A 20,000-nucleotide genomic window follows, 5' to 3' on the forward strand; every position below is an offset into this window, starting at 1 on the left:
GAAGAGTGATAGCAGGAGTGATTTGTGATAGAAGAGTATCTGTGAGAGTGAAAGGGAAAGTTTATAGGACTGTGGTGAGACCTGAGATGTTGTATGGATTAGAGACAGTGGCATTGAGTAGAAGACAGGAGGTGGAGCTGGAGGTAGCAGAGCTGAAGATGTTGAGATGTTCATTGGGAGTGACGACGATGGACAGGATTAGAAATAAGTTTATTAGAGGGACAGCACATGTAGGACGTTTTGAAGACACGGTGAGGGAGGTGAGATTGAGGTGGTTTGGACATGTGCAGAGGAGGGACATGGGGTATATCAGTAGGAGAATGCTGAGGATGGAGACACCAGGAAGGAGGAAAAGAGGAAGACCAAGGAGAAGGTTTATGGATGTGGTGAGGGAAGACATGTAGGTAGTTGGTGTGAAAGAGGCCGCTGTGGCGCCCCCTAATGGGAGAAGCCGAAAGAAGAAGATGATGATTAGTGGAAGCATTAGAAAAGACCAAAGTAAAACAGGAAAAGATAGTTACAAAACAAATTTTTTTAATAATCAATAAAATTCCTAGGTTTTTTTTTCTCCCCAAGAGAAAATATCTTTTAAAAAGGACAGGGGAAAAAATGATTTCTAAATAAATGGAATTTTTTATTTTTACATTTTTTTTTTTCACCTAAAAGAAAGATTAGGAAAAATAAAAGTTGGCCAAAAGGTTATTAGAAATTTAGGGTTTTTTTATTAGCAAAGATGAAGAAAATATTAAATATAAACAATAAAATAAAAAAACTAAAAAATACATTTAAAAAAAGCACAGAATTCTTGCTTTGTGTCTATAAGGCCAGCATTTGGTTTGTTTTCTGATGCAGGACCTCCTGGGAAACCCGGCTTCGGTAAAGATGGACAAAATGGTGCCCGAGGAGAAGCAGGAACGCCAGGTATCCCAGGGACCCCAGGTAACAGAGGCCCTTCAGGTGCCCCTGGCATGTGTGACCCCTCGGACTGCTTTAGGCCTCAGCCTCTTTACCTAATGGGTGGCAAAAAACCCATGAACGTTAAGGGGCCATGAATCTGATGAAAAAATACTTCATCCATCATCATCACCACCATCATCATCATGACTATTATCAAAATCAGCTGAGAGACTCAGAGACTCAGACGTCATCATTCTGATCCACAGCTTCAGCATGGAGACTTTTGGACCAGTTCATTTCTGTGACTTGTACATAAACATGAATTAAGGACGGGGGGGTGAGAAATTGTAGACCGCCACTTCCTGTTTTGTTTTTGGGTTATTTTTCAGGATGTGAACACATGATTCATATCACACACAAAAAAAATCCTGAGCCTGTCTCTTGAATGCAGTGGAAACCTACAATAACACTAAGATAAAAATAATTGAAAAAAAAGGTGTGTGGCCGTTTCCAACCAATAAAAAGTGCCTTTTTTGACCAACATGATCATTGCTAATGTCTTTAAAAGTACCAGAAGCTAAGCTACACTCCAATGGTGTGATAATTGGAAAACTGAAATAAAAATTCTCCACCACCAACATCACTAAATGTCTTGCTTTGGTTTTAAGAGCACAGCATTTCCAGTTTATTCAAGAAAAAAAAAAATCAGTTTTTTTCTAGATTCTGTGAACGCTATCTTGAGGTGAAACAAAATCCAATTCCTGTTCTTCTAGAAAATAAAAGTCTAAAGTTGACTTTAATCGAGGCACGATCTTCTCATTTCAAATAAATCTTTCCTATAACAGGTTGTCTTGAGAACATTTCCTCTCCCACTTCTCCACTGAGTATCTTGTTTGTCAGTAGCAAATACACTATATGGACAAAAGTATTGGGCACCTGACCTTGTCTAATACTTATGTGCTTCCTCAGGTGTATGAAATTTTCCCTTCACTTGAACTAGTAGACCCAAACCTGTTCTATCATAATAATACCCCTGTACACAAAGCCAGCTCCATGAAGATCTGCTTTACATGGATTGGAGTTAAAGATCTCCTATAGAGCTCCAACCCTTTTGGGAAGAATGTAAACGTTGACTGCACCACAGGCCTCATCACCTCTCTAACACCTTTGTTTCTGAATGAATCTCCACAAAATCGAGTGGAACATCTTTCCAGAAAAGTGGAGGTTATTATAACAGCAAATGGGGACTACATTTAGAACTGGATGTTCAAAAAACACATTAGTACCCATTTGCTGTTATAATAACCTCCACTTCTCAGAAGAAACTCTAGGAAAATTTAGGTGTCCCAATACTTTTGAAAATACAGCATAGGGTGATTGGTTCAGTCAAAGGGCTTTTGATTGATTTTGTGTGGTGATAAATTGACTTTATTTCTATGAAAATTCAATTTGTCTTAAAAGTATTGGAACAACTTTTCAAGAAACACCCCGGAGGCGGAGTTTTTCAGTGCTTTACTCTTACTGGCTAGTTGGTTTGTTAAGTCATTTGAAACCCAAACCACAAATATCAATTATGACCTTTAGTAACTAGATAAGTCACTACATTTGAAAGCTGTCCAAATTTTCATAACCAATGACAGTAAAGCACTGGTAAGCCCCGCCCACAACAAGAGATTTGTGATGGAAAAACGAAACTGTAGTGTGAAAACGTGGAAAAAGAAAGCATGATTTTGTAAATTGTTAACAAAAAACGCAGCACGCAGGTGGATTTATTTATTAGGCAGCAAGTGAACATTTTGTCCTCAAAGTTCTTGAGTTGACAAATTATGCTGTCTAGACGTCTGGGTCAGAGCATCTCCAAAACTGCCGCTCTTGTGGAATTCCTGGTCTGATGAGCTATTTCATTTGAATCCTTTGGAGTGGAAGATCTACTGCTATAATGCTCTGACCACAACCCTATTGAACACTTTTTACACCTATTAAACGCTGACTACACCCCAGGTCTCCTCACCTACATCAGTACCTGCCTTTTATAATTTTCTGGGAACATCTTCCCAGAAAAGTGGGATACTCATATAGCCCATACTGTACGTATGATCAGGTGTCTGAAAACTTTTGGCAATATAGTGTATATGACTACTGGAACTGCAGCACATTGTTGTTTCAGTATTAATGCTGAAAAAAAAATTGTTCTGAAAACACAAAATTGTACCTGATCCACATTTTTATTAGACTGTAAATTCTCTTCGAATACATACATATGCATTGTCCTGGCTAATTTTAGCACCAATTAATCAGTATAAACAAGTTTACTTTCACCATTCTATCATGTTCAAAGGCCATTAAAAGAATTAAATGCAACCTGCATCTGAGACAGAAAAATATGGAAAAAAAAAAGACAAAAAAAAAAAAAGATTGAGAGAGATACCATTAGCACCTGCTTGCTTAAGCGCTTCATTTACATAAGTATGCAAATGAGTAATGAGCAAAGCTTGTCGAAACACAGCACATCATTAGCACTTTTTTTTTTTAAATGTCATCAGTTGGGATTCGGTCCAAATAAAGAACAGAGTTTGGCTATAAATTGCCTTGCTAGAGGTCTCCAGAGGTCTACCAGAATTACATCCAACACAATTTAAAGAAATGATGTCATTTTGTTTGAGGAGAAATAGACATTTGTAGACAGATATACCTGACTATATGGACAAAAGGTTTGTGGACACCTGAGCACATCCCATTCTACATTTAGTCCCCGTTTTCTGTTTAAATGAGCTCCAGTCTTCTTTGAAGATGTTCTAGATTGGAGATTTGTAGAGCTTCATTTATCCACAAGAGTGTTAAAGTCAGGTACTGATGTAGGTAAGGAGGTCTGGGGTGCAGTCAGCTTCCACATTCATCCCAATAAGGTTGAAGCTCTAAAGCTGAGATCTTCCAACCCATGGAAAGTAGATCTTCATGTAGGTAGATTTCTGCACAGGTGCATTGTCATGCTGAAACAGGTTTGTGTCTCAGTATAACTAAATGGTCAATTTCATGCTACAGCACACAGAGACATCCTTTGCAGTTGTGTGCCAACAAATTTCGGGAAGAACCACATATGGCTGAAAAAAATCAGGTGTCCCAATGTTTTTTTTAAATCAAAATAGTGTACATATGTAGCTTACAAATTAGCTCTAGCTAACTAATAGAAAAAGTTTGGTAGCTATATCCAGCAAATACTCAATCATTCTCTCAATTCACTTGAACGTGATTTGAATAAACAATAAAACTTTTGCATTGTTTCTGCTATTTCTTGCAGCTAAATCTATATAAAAGGTAAACAGGTCTACTATACAATACACAGCATTTTATCCATTCACAACTCTAAAAAAAAATTCGTAATATACTCTATGCAGCTCCACCCCCAGCTCAGTAGATGGTGCTAATCGTGACTTTCTGCTCAGCTGGTCGAGAGTTAAATGCACTGATGAGTTCTCGATCAGATTCGATATGGGAAAAAACCATCAAACCATCAAATAAATGAACGGAAAACAATTTTAGACAAAAAATTGGATGTGTATTTTTGAGGAATGAGGAAAAACGCCAATTGAACGTACGCTAGAATCCATATACGAGGTGTCAAAAACTTTCGCAACTCGCTCCGTTTACAAGTTTATTTATCTACGTTTCCACACTTTCCTCTTCAAAAAAATCCCCTTGTACAGCAATACAGCACCCCCAGCATTCTTGCCTCTTCCGCAACGTGTCCCGAAGCGCGTCAAGCACCATCTGCGATCTGCGCTGGATCTCCCCAAATTTGGTGTCAAAACAGCAAGCTAGATCTTCTTTTTCGAGAAGAGGGCGAAGTCTGCAGGGGCCAAATCTGGCGAGTGCGGCGATAGATTCACACGTGAGGAGGGCTCGTGACAGAGTGTTCTAACTTGCTATTCATGATGAAATCACAGACGTGGTGTAGTAACGCATGCCCCGATGCACACAGGATGATGTCTTTTGGCGCACTGACTTATGAAGGTCGGTGCTCCCTGTGACTGTGTGTGCAGCCTTGTGCTGCCATCTGTTGGCGTGTATCAAAACTAGCCTCGAAACTTTTTGATACCACCTCGTACTGACCGTTTACAATGTTCTAAAAGGATGTTCTGTTGGACGTTGAAGATCTTCTCATGTCAGTGAGAAGAAATTGGAAAGCGAAAAAGCACAGCAGGTGGAGGCACTCGAACAAAAACAAAGCCAATGCAAAACGCCAGCACAGCATTAGTCGTGTTTGTGTGAACATCATTAAAGCTCCTCGAGAGAACAATTTAGAAGTGAAAAAGCGTAGTAGCATACAATGGTGAAAATAAAATGAGGATGCTGGATTGAGAGTAGTTTTGTCTGTTGAAAACATCTGTCTACAGGCCACTTGATAACTTGCTGTGAAGGAAAAATTTGGCTCGATGATGATCGTAGCATCAACGTGTGAACATAATATTTTATTTATTTATCTTCTGTCACACAACTAAATCGATACCACTCCAGAAGATACATCAGCTAGCTCGATAATTCCGCACACACTCCAAAACAAGATGTTCTAAACAAAAATTCTGCGAACATTGATTATAGACTTGAGGCAATTTTTTTACCATCAGTCTCTCTGTCTGATATCTGCAACATAGAGGAATAAACCGGACTCTGCAGGTTGCATAGAAAAGAAAAAGAAATCACAAGACAATTCATCTGAACTGAGTGAAATTCCCTGACGGAAAAATAATAATCAGCTGCATTTTGAATTATTTACCTCCTGTTGCTTACAGTACCAGCTTATACAAACCCCTTCCCGTTCCCACCCACTGAACAAATTACCCATAATATCTGACCGGCAGGACACACACATCTCCCAAAAAACACACTCGCTAAATCGTGGTCTCATCTCCCTCGGCCCAACCGAAGCTCCCCGGACCTTGTGAGGAAAAGCTTTAGGTTGCTATAAGTTCATAAATAGGCCCAGGTCCAGGAGGCAGGTTTAGGTTCCCTTGACGTTTTTCGTGTGAGGTCGTGACGCCAGGCTGGCATAGTAGGCACACTGAGAGGGGTCGCACTGGCCCTGGGGTCCTGGTGGACCAGGTTGGCCATGAGGACCTGGATGTCCAGGCTCCCCCTGAGCACCGGTTGCTCCTGGAAGACCGTCTTTACCCTCTCCAGGAATTCCTGCTGGACCTGCAGAGATATTTTTTTTTGTCATATATGTGATGCAGTCGTTTTTTTTTAGGACAATAATTAATAAATTAAAGAGCTTCACCAATGGGGCCAGGTGGACCAGGTTCTCCTCGCTGCCCAACACCATTTTCACCATTTTCCCCTCTGGAACCTCGTTCACCTGCGGCAACATAAGAGGCCAAGTTCATCAACTTTTTCCATTTAATCAAATTTGAACAAACATCTAATTAAAAAAAAAAAAAAAAAAAACTTGGCTCTACCAAACAAAACTCCCATTTCTTGTTGAATTACCTTTAGGTCCTGCTGGACCACGGGGTCCCTCTGCTCCATTTTGTCCAGGCATACCAGGCTCTCCAGGTGGACCTTGTCGTCCAGGTTGCCCTTCTTTTCCTGAAGGTCCAGGTGGACCAGGACGCCCAGCTGAGCTCTTAATGTGTGTGGGCTGAATCTGGGACATGAGGTAGGCCATCTTGGCTGAGAAGTTGTAAAGAATGGGTTGATAACTGGCTAGAATGGTCTGTGAAAGCTTTTCAACTTGAAGGTTCTCACTTTAGACAAAATTTGAAGGCTTTTAGCATTACTCTAATCCTGGTCACCTGACTACAGTGTTCTATGATCTTTCAGATGAACACAGTGGATAAATTTTCGATTCTGACAAAAAAGTTGCTGACTAATCTGGTAGCTAACAGACATTTTCATAGTTACAGTCAGTCATGGGTTGGAGTGGAAGGTCTGATAATATAGATCACCAAACCTGTTTGGATGACTGCACCCCAGGCCTCCTCATTTTACCTACATCAGTACCTGACTTTACTAACACTCTTGTGGCTCCAAAATCTAGTGGAACATCTAGAATCTAGAATACATTGGGACTAAATGTGGAATGCAGTGCTCAAAAAGCACATACCATTTTCAAGGTCAGGTGTCTACAAACCTTTGTCAATATAGTGTATTCCTGGCTAAATAACATATAAATACCCATCCCACCTTGGAGTTCTTTGGCAAGTTCCTCTTGAATTAAACGCCGTATGGATTCCAGAGATGGAGTTTCTCCCTGAAAAAAAACCCAAAGCCACATTAGTCTTGATCTGTCTCATCCAGGGGTTTCCCAAAAAGTACCTGTATGGTGCAGGGTTTCATTCCGACCAAGCAGAAACCACATTTGACAGTCCATTAAAGGCCAAGATTAAATAGGTTGAATCGGATGTAGTTTCTGCTTGGTTGGAATCAAACCTGCACTTACTGTACATCAACCCTTTGCGTATATGATGTCAAACAACTCACCCTTTGTCCTGGAAGACCAGGCTGACCTGGAGATCCTTGGGTTCCAGGGGATCCCATCTCTCCTGGAGGTCCAGACATTCCCATCATGCCTGTGTGACCCTTTCTTCCTGGAGCTCCTGGGTTTCCAGGCATACCTGGCTCTCCAGTGGGACCTTTGTCACCTTTTATGCCATTGTCACCCTATAGAAAAAAGGAATGTTAGACTTGATAGTCATTTGAAAGGAATTTGTAGCAGCAAAAAACATTTGTCTTTTTAGGATTATCTCATTTACAGATGTTTATCTTTTGACAATTGTTCACAACCCCGTTACTGAAACATCCACCTTTCTTCAGAGTCCAGATTCCAGCAGTATCCAGCAACCAATCCACTCAGGAATGATCAGGATCCAAAACGTAAGCGAGGGAAACCAGGCTTTCGAATATCATAACAAAATCAGCATTATAATTTCGTCCATGAACTTTACAAACCTTGTGGGTGGATCAAATGAAATAATCTCACAAGTTTGCAGACACATTGTATTTGTCTGCCATATTTTCCTCCATGTCTGTTAATAGACATATCTTGGCTGCACTAGTGAGTAAATGTACCAGACCTCTTTACAGAAGTGTGAAGACTTGCTTGCAAGTCTACTTTCACTCTTAACTTCTACATCTTGTATATTCAAAAGTCTCCTTGTTTTAAATATTTTACCTCAGAATAGAAATACAAAAGACTACATGAAGAAGGGCGAACATGAAGAGAAACAAAGCGACAATCAGAAAACTACTCTCAGGATTCTGGTAACCTTCAGCATCATGTTAATTAAACGCAAGCTTCTACGTGATATGGACAAAGGTTTGTGGCCACCTGACCATAAGATTGAGATGTGCTTCTTTTTGAGCTTCCAATTCCACATTTAGTCTCAGTTTGCCGTTATAATAATCTCCATAATCTCTTCTGTAAACTTGTGATGTTGTATGGATTAGAGACAGTGGCATTGAGTAAAAGACAGGAGGTGGAGCTGGAGGTAGCAGAGCTGAAGATGTTGAGGTTTTTGTTGGGAGTGACGACGATGGACAAGATTAGAAATGAGTTTATTAGAGGGACATCGCATGTAGGATGTTTTGGTGACAAGGTGAGGGAGGCGAGATTGAGATGGTTTGGACATTTGCAGAGGAGGGACATAAATTATATTGGTAGAAGAATGCTGAGGATGGAGCCACCAGGTAGGAGGAAAAGAGGAAGGGCAAGGAGGAGGTTCATGGATGTGGTGAGAGGAGACATGCAGGTAGCTGGTGTGAAAGAGTCAGATGTAGAGGACAGCGTAGTATGGAGACGGATGATCCGCTGTGGCAACCCCTAATGGGAGCAGCCGAAAGAAGAAGAAGAATCTCTTCTGGGAACTAGATTTTTGTGGAGATTTTGTGGAGATTCATTCATCCACAAGGCTGTTACTGCAGTCAGGTACTGATGTAGGTGACAAAAGGAGGCCTGGAGATGCAATCAGCATAAAAAAATTCATTCCAAAGGTGTTCAATAGCGTTGGAACTCTATAGCAGGATATTTTTTTCGACATCCTCCAACCCATGGAAAGCAAGTTTTGGTCTTCAAGTTCAGTTGAAGGAGAAAGGTCATCCAAAGACATGCTATAAAATTGTGTGCCTCCAAGTTTGTGGGAACAGTTTGGGGAAAAACCACAAGTGGCTGGAAAAGTCACAATACTTGTGTTGAGGCAGTGTCTTGTGTCAGATCAGTTGCAGTTGTTAAATATCGATGGTAACTCAATAATTTCCAGAATTTCCAAACAATATAAAACATGTTCACACACTGAAAAACCATTTTGGAATAAGAAGGTACCCACCTTCTCTCCCTTGAAGCCTCGGTCTCCCTGTTTACCCGGAATGCCCTGGAAAACAGGCGCAGTCATTTACCTCAGCTCGCATCACACACACACAAACAACACAGCTGAACTAGTGGGAATCAGAACTTACTTGTTTGCCCTCAGGACCGATGGGACCAGGTGGACCCTGAATGGAAAAGAAGCAGATGTTTCACTTACGTTTATAGTTTCTTGGCAAATTTTTCTATAGCATTAAATCTGGATTCAGGTAATTCAAGAATAAACAAACAAAACAAACAAATAAATAAATATAATAGTAGTTTGAAATGTCCTATACTGATTTTCGCCTTTCCCAGCCGACCCCCTTCGCCTCTTTTGAAACTAACTGGAGGTGGGGATCATTTCAGGGCCAATAAAAAAAAATAAAGATAGAACAGAAACCTCAAATAGATACATTTAATTGATTACTTAGTTAAGATAAGTAAGCAAGCAAATAAACAAACAAACAAATAATTGGATCGAGGCAGTATCTCAGTATTTTAGTGGTAGCTCTCTGGTTAAGGCATAGGACTCTGGAACGGAAGGTCACAAGTTCAATTCCCAACGCTGCCACGCTGCCACTGCTGGTCGCTTAACCCTCAACTGCTCACTTGTGTCCAGTGGTAGGTAAAATATTATTCCAGTTAAAGTGTCCCTTTATACCTTACCTTGAGTAAAAGTACAAAAGTATTTACCTTCAAATGTACTTAAGTATCAAAAGTACTTTACGACAACAATATATGAATAGAATGATATTAATGACTCAAAACACTGATTAATTTCTATTACAATGATCATGAGCCCAAAACCTTCTTTTCAACTACTTCAATAAATACGGTAAATCATTTATTCCTCTCTAAATGTTCTGTTGAACTGATGTTGAACTGTATGTTGGTTATCAGTAGATACATGTACAAAAATACGAATGCCATTTACTTCCTTACTGTCCACCACTGCTTATGCCAAATGGCATAAATGTAAAATGCTAAACGTGGCATGCCGGCTTGCAGCTCTAGCTCTAGCATTTTCGCCATTCATGTCTGTGTTTTTATGTAAACTTGCAATCAGAAATATTCGACCCCTATAGAGTTTTAAGGATTTATAAATTAAAATGTTTTCAAAGTTTTTAACTGCTTTGGATGGCTTCTTAATGAGTTTCGTGATACATAAAATCAACACAGAAAATGTATGATGTGTGTAACAGTATATTTTGTTAAGATCGCCATGTCACAATTATACAACACCTATTTAATATTGTTGTTTTTAAAGCTTTCTGACAGTTTTTATGGCCTGAAGTGGAGCTGAAACATCATCAAGCCTTTGTAATGGTAATGTAATGGTTTCGCTCATGTAACGTCCCCACAGCTTCATTACCGTTTTGCAACTATGCAGTATTGTGGTACGTTTAGGTGCCGTATATCAGACTGTTTGTTTCACGTTACATGTTTTTTATTTTATAAAAATATCAAATATTACATGTTTGATCTAATTTTAATTTCAGGGGTCACATCCTAGTCTCTAGATCTGCAGATCATTTACTTATCGTCTAAACGGTTCCTTTTAATGAACTTGTAACCACCTGAGATCGCATTAAGTGAATAAATGAATGATAACAATACAGAAGTTATGACAGGGGTTCATTTTATGACAAAAAAAAAATTCATCTGCAAGAAATGTTTAAAAATGAAAAAATTTATATAAACTGTAAGAAATGTTTGAAAAGAAAAAAATTTATATAAATAAATAATATATAAAGAATTACTGTATCGAATGTCATATAAATTTGAAGTTGATAGAGAATATTTTGCTTAGCACATCGAAAGTTGATTAGGACTCACCGAGGGTCCTTTTGGACCTGTGAATCCGGGCATTCCCGGGTTTCCTTGCTCGCCCTTCCCTCCTGGAAGACCCTGATTGACACAAAAATGGAGAGGATTTATAACGACAGCTGTGGGGTTTAAACTTCATCCATACAACACACAGGATTAGTAAGGATCGAGCGAGATTAATCCAAAGTTCTAATTATGTTCTACATCGAACACAATCCCAGACGGATAGGAACCAGAGGAAAAGAACAGCACACAAAAGACCCAGAGTTGGGGAAGAGCTGCAAGATAACAGCAAAAAAAAATAAATAAATAGATAGTCAACAGCTCTATTAGTGCTACTACAACTACTGTACAAATCCATATTATGGCAAGAGACACCACAAGGAAATGGGAAAGATCCATTATTATTTTAAGAAATTAAGGTTAATTCATCCAAAACATTTTAAGAACTTTTAATCCCAAAGTGCAGTCTCCAAATTCATCAAACTCTATGATGAAACAGGCTCCCGTGACCACCAACCCAGGACAGAATACCAATCAATGCTTCAAGTTCAAGTGGTAGACACATCTCAACATCTACTGTTCAGAGGAGACTGCGTGAGTCTGGCAAATTGTAGCATTTTTTATTTCTGAGGACAGACAGACAGACAGACAGACAGACAGACAGACAGACAATAATAAAGAAAAAGAACAGACAGAAAGAAAGAAAGAAAGAAAGAAAGAAAGAAAGAAAGAAAGAAAGAAAGAAAGAAAGAAAGAAAGAAAGAAAGAAAGAAAGAAAGAAAGACTCACTGGATTTCCAGGTGGTCCTGATTTGCCTTGTGGTCCAGGTTCTCCAGGTTTCCCCTAAAAACACAATGCAGAGATCAAACCGAGCTCTTCACCGCCCCCCCCCCTTCCCCTCCCCCCCATCACTTTATTAAGAAGTCATGTTAGATCCTCACTGGTTGTCCACTCGGTCCTCGGTGACCTTCAAGCCCAGGAGGTCCCATGATGCCCTGCAAAATCCAGAAACACAAAATAACCACAGATCAACACTTTCATTATATTTGCACTACAGCAGTTAACGTTATTAACGACAAAATCAGTACTTTTTATCCATTTAAATTTACACTGTATAGCCAAAAGTATTGGGACACCTGCCATTTCCAACTTTATTTGGTTGAAGGCACACAATTATATACTGTAAGATGTCTTTGTATGCTCCATGAAGATATGATTTATGTGGGTTGGAGTGAAAGATCTCCTGCTTTACAGCTCCAATATTATTGAACAGCTTTGGAATGAATGTAAACACTGTCTGCACTCCAGACCTCCTCACCTTCTCACCTACATCACTACCTGACTTTAATAACACCCTTGTGGCTGAATAAATCTCCATAAAATCTTCACAAAATCTCAACAAAATCCAGTGGAACATCTTCCTAGAAGAGTGGAGCTTATTATAACTGCGAATGGAGAATACATGTGGAATGGAATGTTAAAAAGAAGCACATACTAATCATATGCTCAGGTGTGAGCTTCTCTGTCCTCAATGTGACTAAAACTCTGACCCTGGAGACTCTTTTGAACACGTTTCAGATGGAGTGCATTAATATAATCTTGTCTGATCTGCTGAATCCCGTCTAATCTGCTGAACCCCATCTGATCTGCTGAATCCTTTTTGATCTGCTGAATCCCGTCTGATCTGCTGAACCCCATCTGATCTGCTGATCCTGTCTGATCTGCTGAATCCCGTCTGATCTGCTGAATCCCGTCTGATCTGCTAAACCCCATCTGATCTGCTGAATCCTGTCTGATCTGCTGAATCCTGTCTGATCTGCTGAACCCCATCTGATCTGCTAAATAACCAATACAACTTACATCTTTCCCAGGTGAACCCTCACGTCCTGGTGGACCCTGTTTCCCTACTTCACCCTGAAAAAGAGGAAGGAAATGAGAGACAGACAGACAGACAGACAGACAGAAAGAAAGAAAGGAAGAAAGAAAGAAAGAAAGAAAGAAAGAAAGAAAGAAAGAAAGAAAGAAAGAAAGAAAGAAAGAAAGAAAGAAAAAAAGAAATAAGAAAGAAAGAAAGAAAGAAAGAAAGAAAGAAAGAAAGAAAGAAAGAAAGAAAGGATGGGAAGAAAGGAGAAAAAAAAGGAAGACATGGAGGAAGAAAGAAAAGAAGAATGAGATGTGGTTAAGAAAACGATTGTGTCATGTTTTCCCATGATGCACTGGGCTGAACCATGTGCACATAGAATAAAAGAAAGCCAACGTTACAATTAAAGGTGCATAACTGACCTTTGATCCCGGTTCCCCAGACTCTCCTCTGTGGCCTTTAAACCCCTGGATGAAGAGAGAAGAGAGTGTATGATATGGTTTAATAACATGGAGCTGTAATGCAGGAAGGGTTTGGGTTAGAGTAGGTGCAGTGCAGTGCAGTGATGCTCACAGGAAGTCCTCGCAGTCCGTCTCTTCCTGAAGCTCCAGGTTCCCCCTGTTTACCCTGTCCAGCAGATTCCACTCATTTAAACCAGTTCCAACTTCCACAATGTGCTGGTTTATGCTAAATCATATATTTAGAGGATGTTGAAGTCTTACCGGCTCTCCTGCTTCTCCTGGGTGTCCATCTTTCCCTGGTTTACCCATAATTCCCTTTACAGAGAAAAAACACAATCTATTACATAAACACTATTAAATAATCACTAGATCCTATTAAACTCAGTCACCAGCATGACTTTATTCACTGAAACACAATGTTTGAAATGTGAGCAAGAAAAGAGGACGTGTTGATCTCTTACTATTAAACCTGGCAGACCTGGAGGACCCTGGATTCCTCTCAGTCCCTCTTTACCCTGTGAAGCGCACACACACACACACACACACACACACACACACACACACACACACACACACACACACACACACACCCAGTCAGGAATTATACACAATAAATGTATAGTAACTATAAATTTAAATCTGTTTATTAAAGATGTAAAAAGCTCTGTAACTAGGAGAAATATGTGAATGAATTTTACCTTTTCTCCAGGAGCTCCAGGAGGACCAGAGGGTCCCGGGTTTCCGTCATTACCCTACCGACATAAACCAGGGTATGAGACGCTACTGAGATCAGTGTATGTTCTAAATATACAGATACACTTTTCTGAGTAATGTGACCCAATTACACTTTTCATTTATTTAATCATTTACTGTGTGTAGATTTGTAGATAATAATGAACAATAACATAAATAATGACAATGATTAGTAGACAATGACATCTTAGCTAACTCCAAAATACCTCAGTATCCAATCAGATCAGTGTTAAAGCCCAAAATATTGTGTCCAATCAGATCTCAGATCTCACCGCTAATGATACTGTAACCAATCAGATCTCACCGCTAATGATACTGTAACCAATCAGATCTCAGATCTCACCGCTAATGATACTGTAACCAATCAGATCTCAGATCTCACCGCTAATGATACTGTAACCAATCAGATCTCAGACCTCCTCACTAATGATACTGTAACCAATCAGATCTCACCACCAATGATACTGTAACCAATTAGATCCCAAAACTCACCACTAATGATACTGTAGCCAATCAGATCTCAGATCTCACAACTAATGATACTGTAGCCAATCAGATCTCACCACCAATGATACTGTAACCAATTAGATCTCAGATTTTACCACTAATGATACTGTAACCAATCAGATCTCAGATCTCACAACTAATGATACTGTAACCAATCAGATCTCACCACCAATATACTGTAACCAATCAGATCTCAGATCTCACCACCAATGATACTGTAACCAATTAGATCTCAAAACTCACCACTAATGATAATGTAGCCAATCAGATCTCAGATCTCACCACTAATGATACTGTAACCAATCAGATCTCACCACTAATGATACTGTAACCAATCAGATCTCAGCTCTCACCACTAATGATACTGTAACCAATCAGATCTCACCACCAATGATACTGTAACCAATTAGATCTCAGATCTCACAACTAATGATACTGTAGCCAATCAGATCTCAGCTCTCACCACTAATGATACTGTAACCAATCAGATCTCACCACCAATGATACTGTAACCAATTAGATCTCAGATCTCACCACCAATGATACTGTAACCAATTAGATCTCAGATCTCACCGCTAATGATACTGTAACCAATCAGATCTCAGATCTCACCGCTAATGATACTGTAACCAATCAGATCTCAGACCTCCTCACTAATGATACTGTAACCAATCAGATCTCACCACCAATGATACTGTAACCAATTAGATCCCAAAACTCACCACTAATGATACTGTAGCCAATCAGATCTCAGATCTCACAACTAATGATACTGTAGCCAATCAGATCTCACCACCAATGATACTGTAACCAATTAGATCTCAGATTTTACCACTAATGATACTGTAACCAATCAGATCTCAGATCTCACAACTAATGATACTGTAACCAATCAGATCTCACCACCAATATACTGTAACCAATCAGATCTCAGATCTCACCACCAATGATACTGTAACCAATTAGATCTCAAAACTCACCACTAATGATAATGTAGCCAATCAGATCTCAGATCTCACCACTAATGATACTGTAACCAATCAGATCTCACCACTAATGATACTGTAACCAATCAGATCTCAGCTCTCACCACTAATGATACTGTAACCAATCAGATCTCACCACCAATGATACTGTAACCAATTAGATCTCAGATCTCACCACTAATGATACTGTAACCAATCAGATCTCAGCTCTCACCACTAATGATACTGTAACCAATCAGATCTCACCACCAATGATACTGTAACCAATTAGATCTCAGATCTCACCACTAATGATACTGTAGCCAATCAGATCTCAGATCTCACCACCAATGATACTGTAGCCAATCAGATCTCAGACCTCCTCACTAATGATACTGTAACCAATCAGATCTCACCACCAATGATACTGTAACCAATTAGATCCCAAAACTCACCACTAATGATACTGTAGCCAATCAGATCTCAGATCTCACAACTAATGATACTGTAGCCAATCAGATCTCACCACCAATGATACTGTAACCAATTAGATCTCAGATTTTACCACTAATGATACTGTAACCAATCAGATCTCAGATCTCACAACTAATGATACTGTAACCAATCAGATCTCACCACCAATATACTGTAACCAATCAGATCTCAGATCTCACCACCAATGATACTGTAACCAATTAGATCTCAAAACTCACCACTAATGATAATGTAGCCAATCAGATCTCAGATCTCACCACTAATGATACTGTAACCAATCAGATCTCACCACTAATGATACTGTAACCAATCAGATCTCAGCTCTCACCACTAATGATACTGTAACCAATCAGATCTCACCACCAATGATACTGTAACCAATTAGATCTCAGATCTCACCACTAATGATACTGTAGCCAATCAGATCTCAGCTCTCACCACTAATGATACTGTAACCAATCAGATCTCACCACCAATGATACTGTAACCAATTAGATCTCAGATCTCACCACCAATGATACTGTAACCAATTAGATCTCAGATCTCACCGCTAATGATACTGTAACCAATCAGATCTCAGATCTCACCGCTAATGATACTGTAACCAATCAGATCTCAGACCTCCTCACTAATGATACTGTAACCAATCAGATCTCACCACCAATGATACTGTAACCAATTAGATCCCAAAACTCACCACTAATGATACTGTAGCCAATCAGATCTCAGATCTCACAACTAATGATACTGTAGCCAATCAGATCTCACCACCAATGATACTGTAACCAATTAGATCTCAGATTTTACCACTAATGATACTGTAACCAATCAGATCTCAGATCTCACAACTAATGATACTGTAACCAATCAGATCTCACCACCAATATACTGTAACCAATCAGATCTCAGATCTCACCACCAATGATACTGTAACCAATTAGATCTTAAAACTCACCACTAATGATAATGTAGCCAATCAGATCTCAGATCTCACCACTAATGATACTGTAACCAATCAGATCTCACCACTAATGATACTGTAACCAATCAGATCTCAGCTCTCACCACTAATGATACTGTAACCAATCAGATCTCACCACCAATGATACTGTAACCAATTAGATCTCAGATCTCACCACTAATGATACTGTAACCAATCAGATCTCAGCTCTCACCACTAATGATACTGTAACCAATCAGATCTCACCACCAATGATACTGTAACCAATTAGATCTCAGATCTCACCACTAATGATACTGTAGCCAATCAGATCTCAGATCTCACCACTAATGATACTGTAGCCAATCAGATCTCACCATCAATGATACTGTAACCAATTAGATCTCAGATCTCACCACCAATGATACTGTAACCAATTAGATCTCAGATCTCACCGCTAATGATACTGTAACCAATCAGATCTCAGACCTCCTCACTAATGATACTGTAACCAATCAGATCTCACCACCAATGATACTGTAACCAATTAGATCCCAAAACTCACCACTAATGATACTGTAGCCAATCAGATCTCAGATCTCACAACTAATGATACTGTAGCCAATCAGATCTCACCACCAATGATACTGTAACCAATTAGATCTCAGATTTTACCACTAATGATACTGTAACCAATCAGATCTCAGATCTCACAACTAATGATACTGTAACCAATCAGATCTCACCACCAATATACTGTAACCAATCAGATCTCAGATCTCACCACCAATGATACTGTAACCAATTAGATCTCAAAACTCACCACTAATGATAATGTAGCCAATCAGATCTCAGATCTCACCACTAATGATACTGTAACCAATCAGATCTCACCACTAATGATACTGTAACCAATCAGATCTCAGCTCTCACCACTAATGATACTGTAACCAATCAGATCTCACCACCAATGATACTGTAACCAATTAGATCTCAGATCTCACCACTAATGATACTGTAACCAATCAGATCTCAGCTCTCACCACTAATGATACTGTAACCAATCAGATCTCACCACCAATGATACTGTAACCAATTAGATCTCAGATCTCACCACTAATGATACTGTAGCCAATCAGATCTCAGATCTCACCACTAATGATACTGTAGCCAATCAGATCTCACCATCAATGATACTGTAACCAATTAGATCTCAGATCTCACCACCAATGATACTGTAACCAATTAGATCTCAGATCTCACCGCTAATGATACTGTAACCAATTAGATCTCAAAACTCACCACTAATGATCATGTAGCCAATCAGATCTCAGATCTCACCACTAATGATACTGTAACCAATCAGATCTCACCACCAATGATACTGTAACCAATCAGATTTCAGATCTCACCACTAATGATACTGTAACCAATCAGATCTCACCGCTAATGATACTGTAACCAATTAGATCTCAGATCTCACCACTAATGATACTGTAGCCAATCAGATCTCAGGTCTCACCACTAATGATACTGTAACCAATCAGATCTCAGATTTTACCACTGATACTGTAACCAATCAGATCTCACCACTAATGATACTGTAACCAATCAGATCTCAGCTCTCACCACTAATGATACTGTAACCAATCAGATCTCACCACCAATGATACTGTAACCAATTAGATCTCAGATCTCACCACTAATGATACTGTAACCAATCAGATCTCAGCTCTCACCACTAATGATACTGTAACCAATCAGATCTCACCACCAATAATACTGTAACCAATTAGATCTCAGATCTCACCACTAATGATACTGTAGCCAATCAGATCTCAGATCTCACCACTAATGATACTGTAGCCAATCAGATCTCACCATCAATGATACTGTAACCAATTAGATCTCAGATCTCACCACCAATGATACTGTAACCAATTAGATCTCAGATCTCACCGCTAATGATACTGTAACCAATTAGATCTCAAAACTCACCACTAATGATAATGTAGCCAATCAGATCTCAGATCTCACCACTAATGATACTGTAACCAATCAGATCTCACCACCAATGATACTGTAACCAATCAGATTTCAGATCTCACCACTAATGATACTGTAACCAATCAGATCTCACCGCTAATGATACTGTAACCAATTAGATCTCAGATCTCACCACTAATGATACTGTAACCAATCAGATCTCAGATTTTACCACTGATACTGTAACCAATCAGATCTCACCACTAACGATAACCTAACCAATCAGACTCCCAAAATATCCCAGTATCCAATCAGATATCACTTCCACTCTTACAGTCCCGGGGATGTAATCAGATGAGTTAACTCCCAAAAAAAAAAAAAAAGAAAAAACACTTATGACACACTAAGCTATTAAATCAGTTTCTCACCAAACTCAGACCACAGATACTGCATCATAGTTATAATGTTTCATATAAAAGTAAAACTGCGGAATGTACACGTTTTATTTGAGTTTTTTGTGTGTGGTTGTTTAATGTCAATTAGATTTTGGCAAAAAGACAACATTAAAAACAAACAACAATAAATAATTAAATAAACACTAATGAATGGATTGAAACTCACAGGCTGACCGGCTGCTCCAGCTGCACCTGGATAACCAGGAGGTCCCGGGGGTCCCTATAAAAATACCAACAAGTACAATTATAAACCAACACAATGATGAACAGATCAAACACTTCACCACTGTGTACATAGTGCTGAGGAAAGTACTGGTACCTTTTCACCTTTATCTCCAGCACCTCCCGGGGAGCCTCGGTCTCCTTTCACACCCTTGTGAGTTTCGAACAGATTTAATCCAGGTTATAAAATTCATCGCCAAAATCATCGTAATCTCGAAATGGGTTTTAATATCATATTCATTTAAAATGTACACTATATGGCCAAACGTTTGTGGACACCAGACTGTAAG

At 39.3% G+C, this 20,000-nt stretch overlaps 2 protein-coding genes across 5 annotated transcripts in view; one reads left to right on the forward strand and one right to left on the reverse strand.

Annotated features, from left to right (window-relative positions):
- Window positions 1–1,537, forward strand: part of col9a1c (collagen, type IX, alpha 1c) — a 37,207-nt gene extending 35,670 nt beyond the window's left edge. For both annotated transcript variants that reach the window (XM_083546770.1, XM_083546771.1), the window contains one exon: window positions 853–1,537. In XM_083546770.1, coding sequence (XP_083402896.1) covers window positions 853–1,052 — 200 coding nt within the window. In that variant the 3' untranslated portion in view covers window positions 1,053–1,537. The remainder of the gene's footprint in view (window positions 1–852) is intronic.
- Window positions 1,538–5,364: 3,827 nt separating this feature from the next.
- Window positions 5,365–20,000, reverse strand: part of col22a1 (collagen, type XXII, alpha 1) — a 71,383-nt gene continuing 56,747 nt past the window's right edge. For all 3 annotated transcript variants that reach the window (XM_083546763.1, XM_083546764.1, XM_083546762.1), the window contains 18 exons: window positions 19,808–19,861; window positions 19,655–19,708; window positions 14,086–14,139; window positions 13,849–13,902; window positions 13,649–13,702; window positions 13,500–13,553; window positions 13,349–13,393; window positions 12,926–12,979; window positions 12,007–12,060; window positions 11,855–11,908; window positions 11,072–11,143; window positions 9,346–9,381; window positions 9,216–9,260; window positions 7,375–7,554; window positions 7,078–7,144; window positions 6,382–6,564; window positions 6,173–6,250; window positions 5,365–6,090 (listed from right to left, as the gene is read on the reverse strand). In XM_083546763.1, coding sequence (XP_083402889.1) covers window positions 5,897–6,090; window positions 6,173–6,250; window positions 6,382–6,564; window positions 7,078–7,144; window positions 7,375–7,554; window positions 9,216–9,260; window positions 9,346–9,381; window positions 11,072–11,143; window positions 11,855–11,908; window positions 12,007–12,060; window positions 12,926–12,979; window positions 13,349–13,393; window positions 13,500–13,553; window positions 13,649–13,702; window positions 13,849–13,902; window positions 14,086–14,139; window positions 19,655–19,708; window positions 19,808–19,861 — 1,386 coding nt within the window. In that variant the 3' untranslated portion in view covers window positions 5,365–5,896. The remainder of the gene's footprint in view (window positions 6,091–6,172; window positions 6,251–6,381; window positions 6,565–7,077; window positions 7,145–7,374; window positions 7,555–9,215; window positions 9,261–9,345; window positions 9,382–11,071; window positions 11,144–11,854; window positions 11,909–12,006; window positions 12,061–12,925; window positions 12,980–13,348; window positions 13,394–13,499; window positions 13,554–13,648; window positions 13,703–13,848; window positions 13,903–14,085; window positions 14,140–19,654; window positions 19,709–19,807; window positions 19,862–20,000) is intronic.

This window comes from Silurus aristotelis, assembly GCF_946808225.1.
Source record: "Silurus aristotelis genome assembly, chromosome: 7".
In the NCBI taxonomy this organism is placed as follows: domain Eukaryota; kingdom Metazoa; phylum Chordata; class Actinopteri; order Siluriformes; family Siluridae; genus Silurus; species Silurus aristotelis.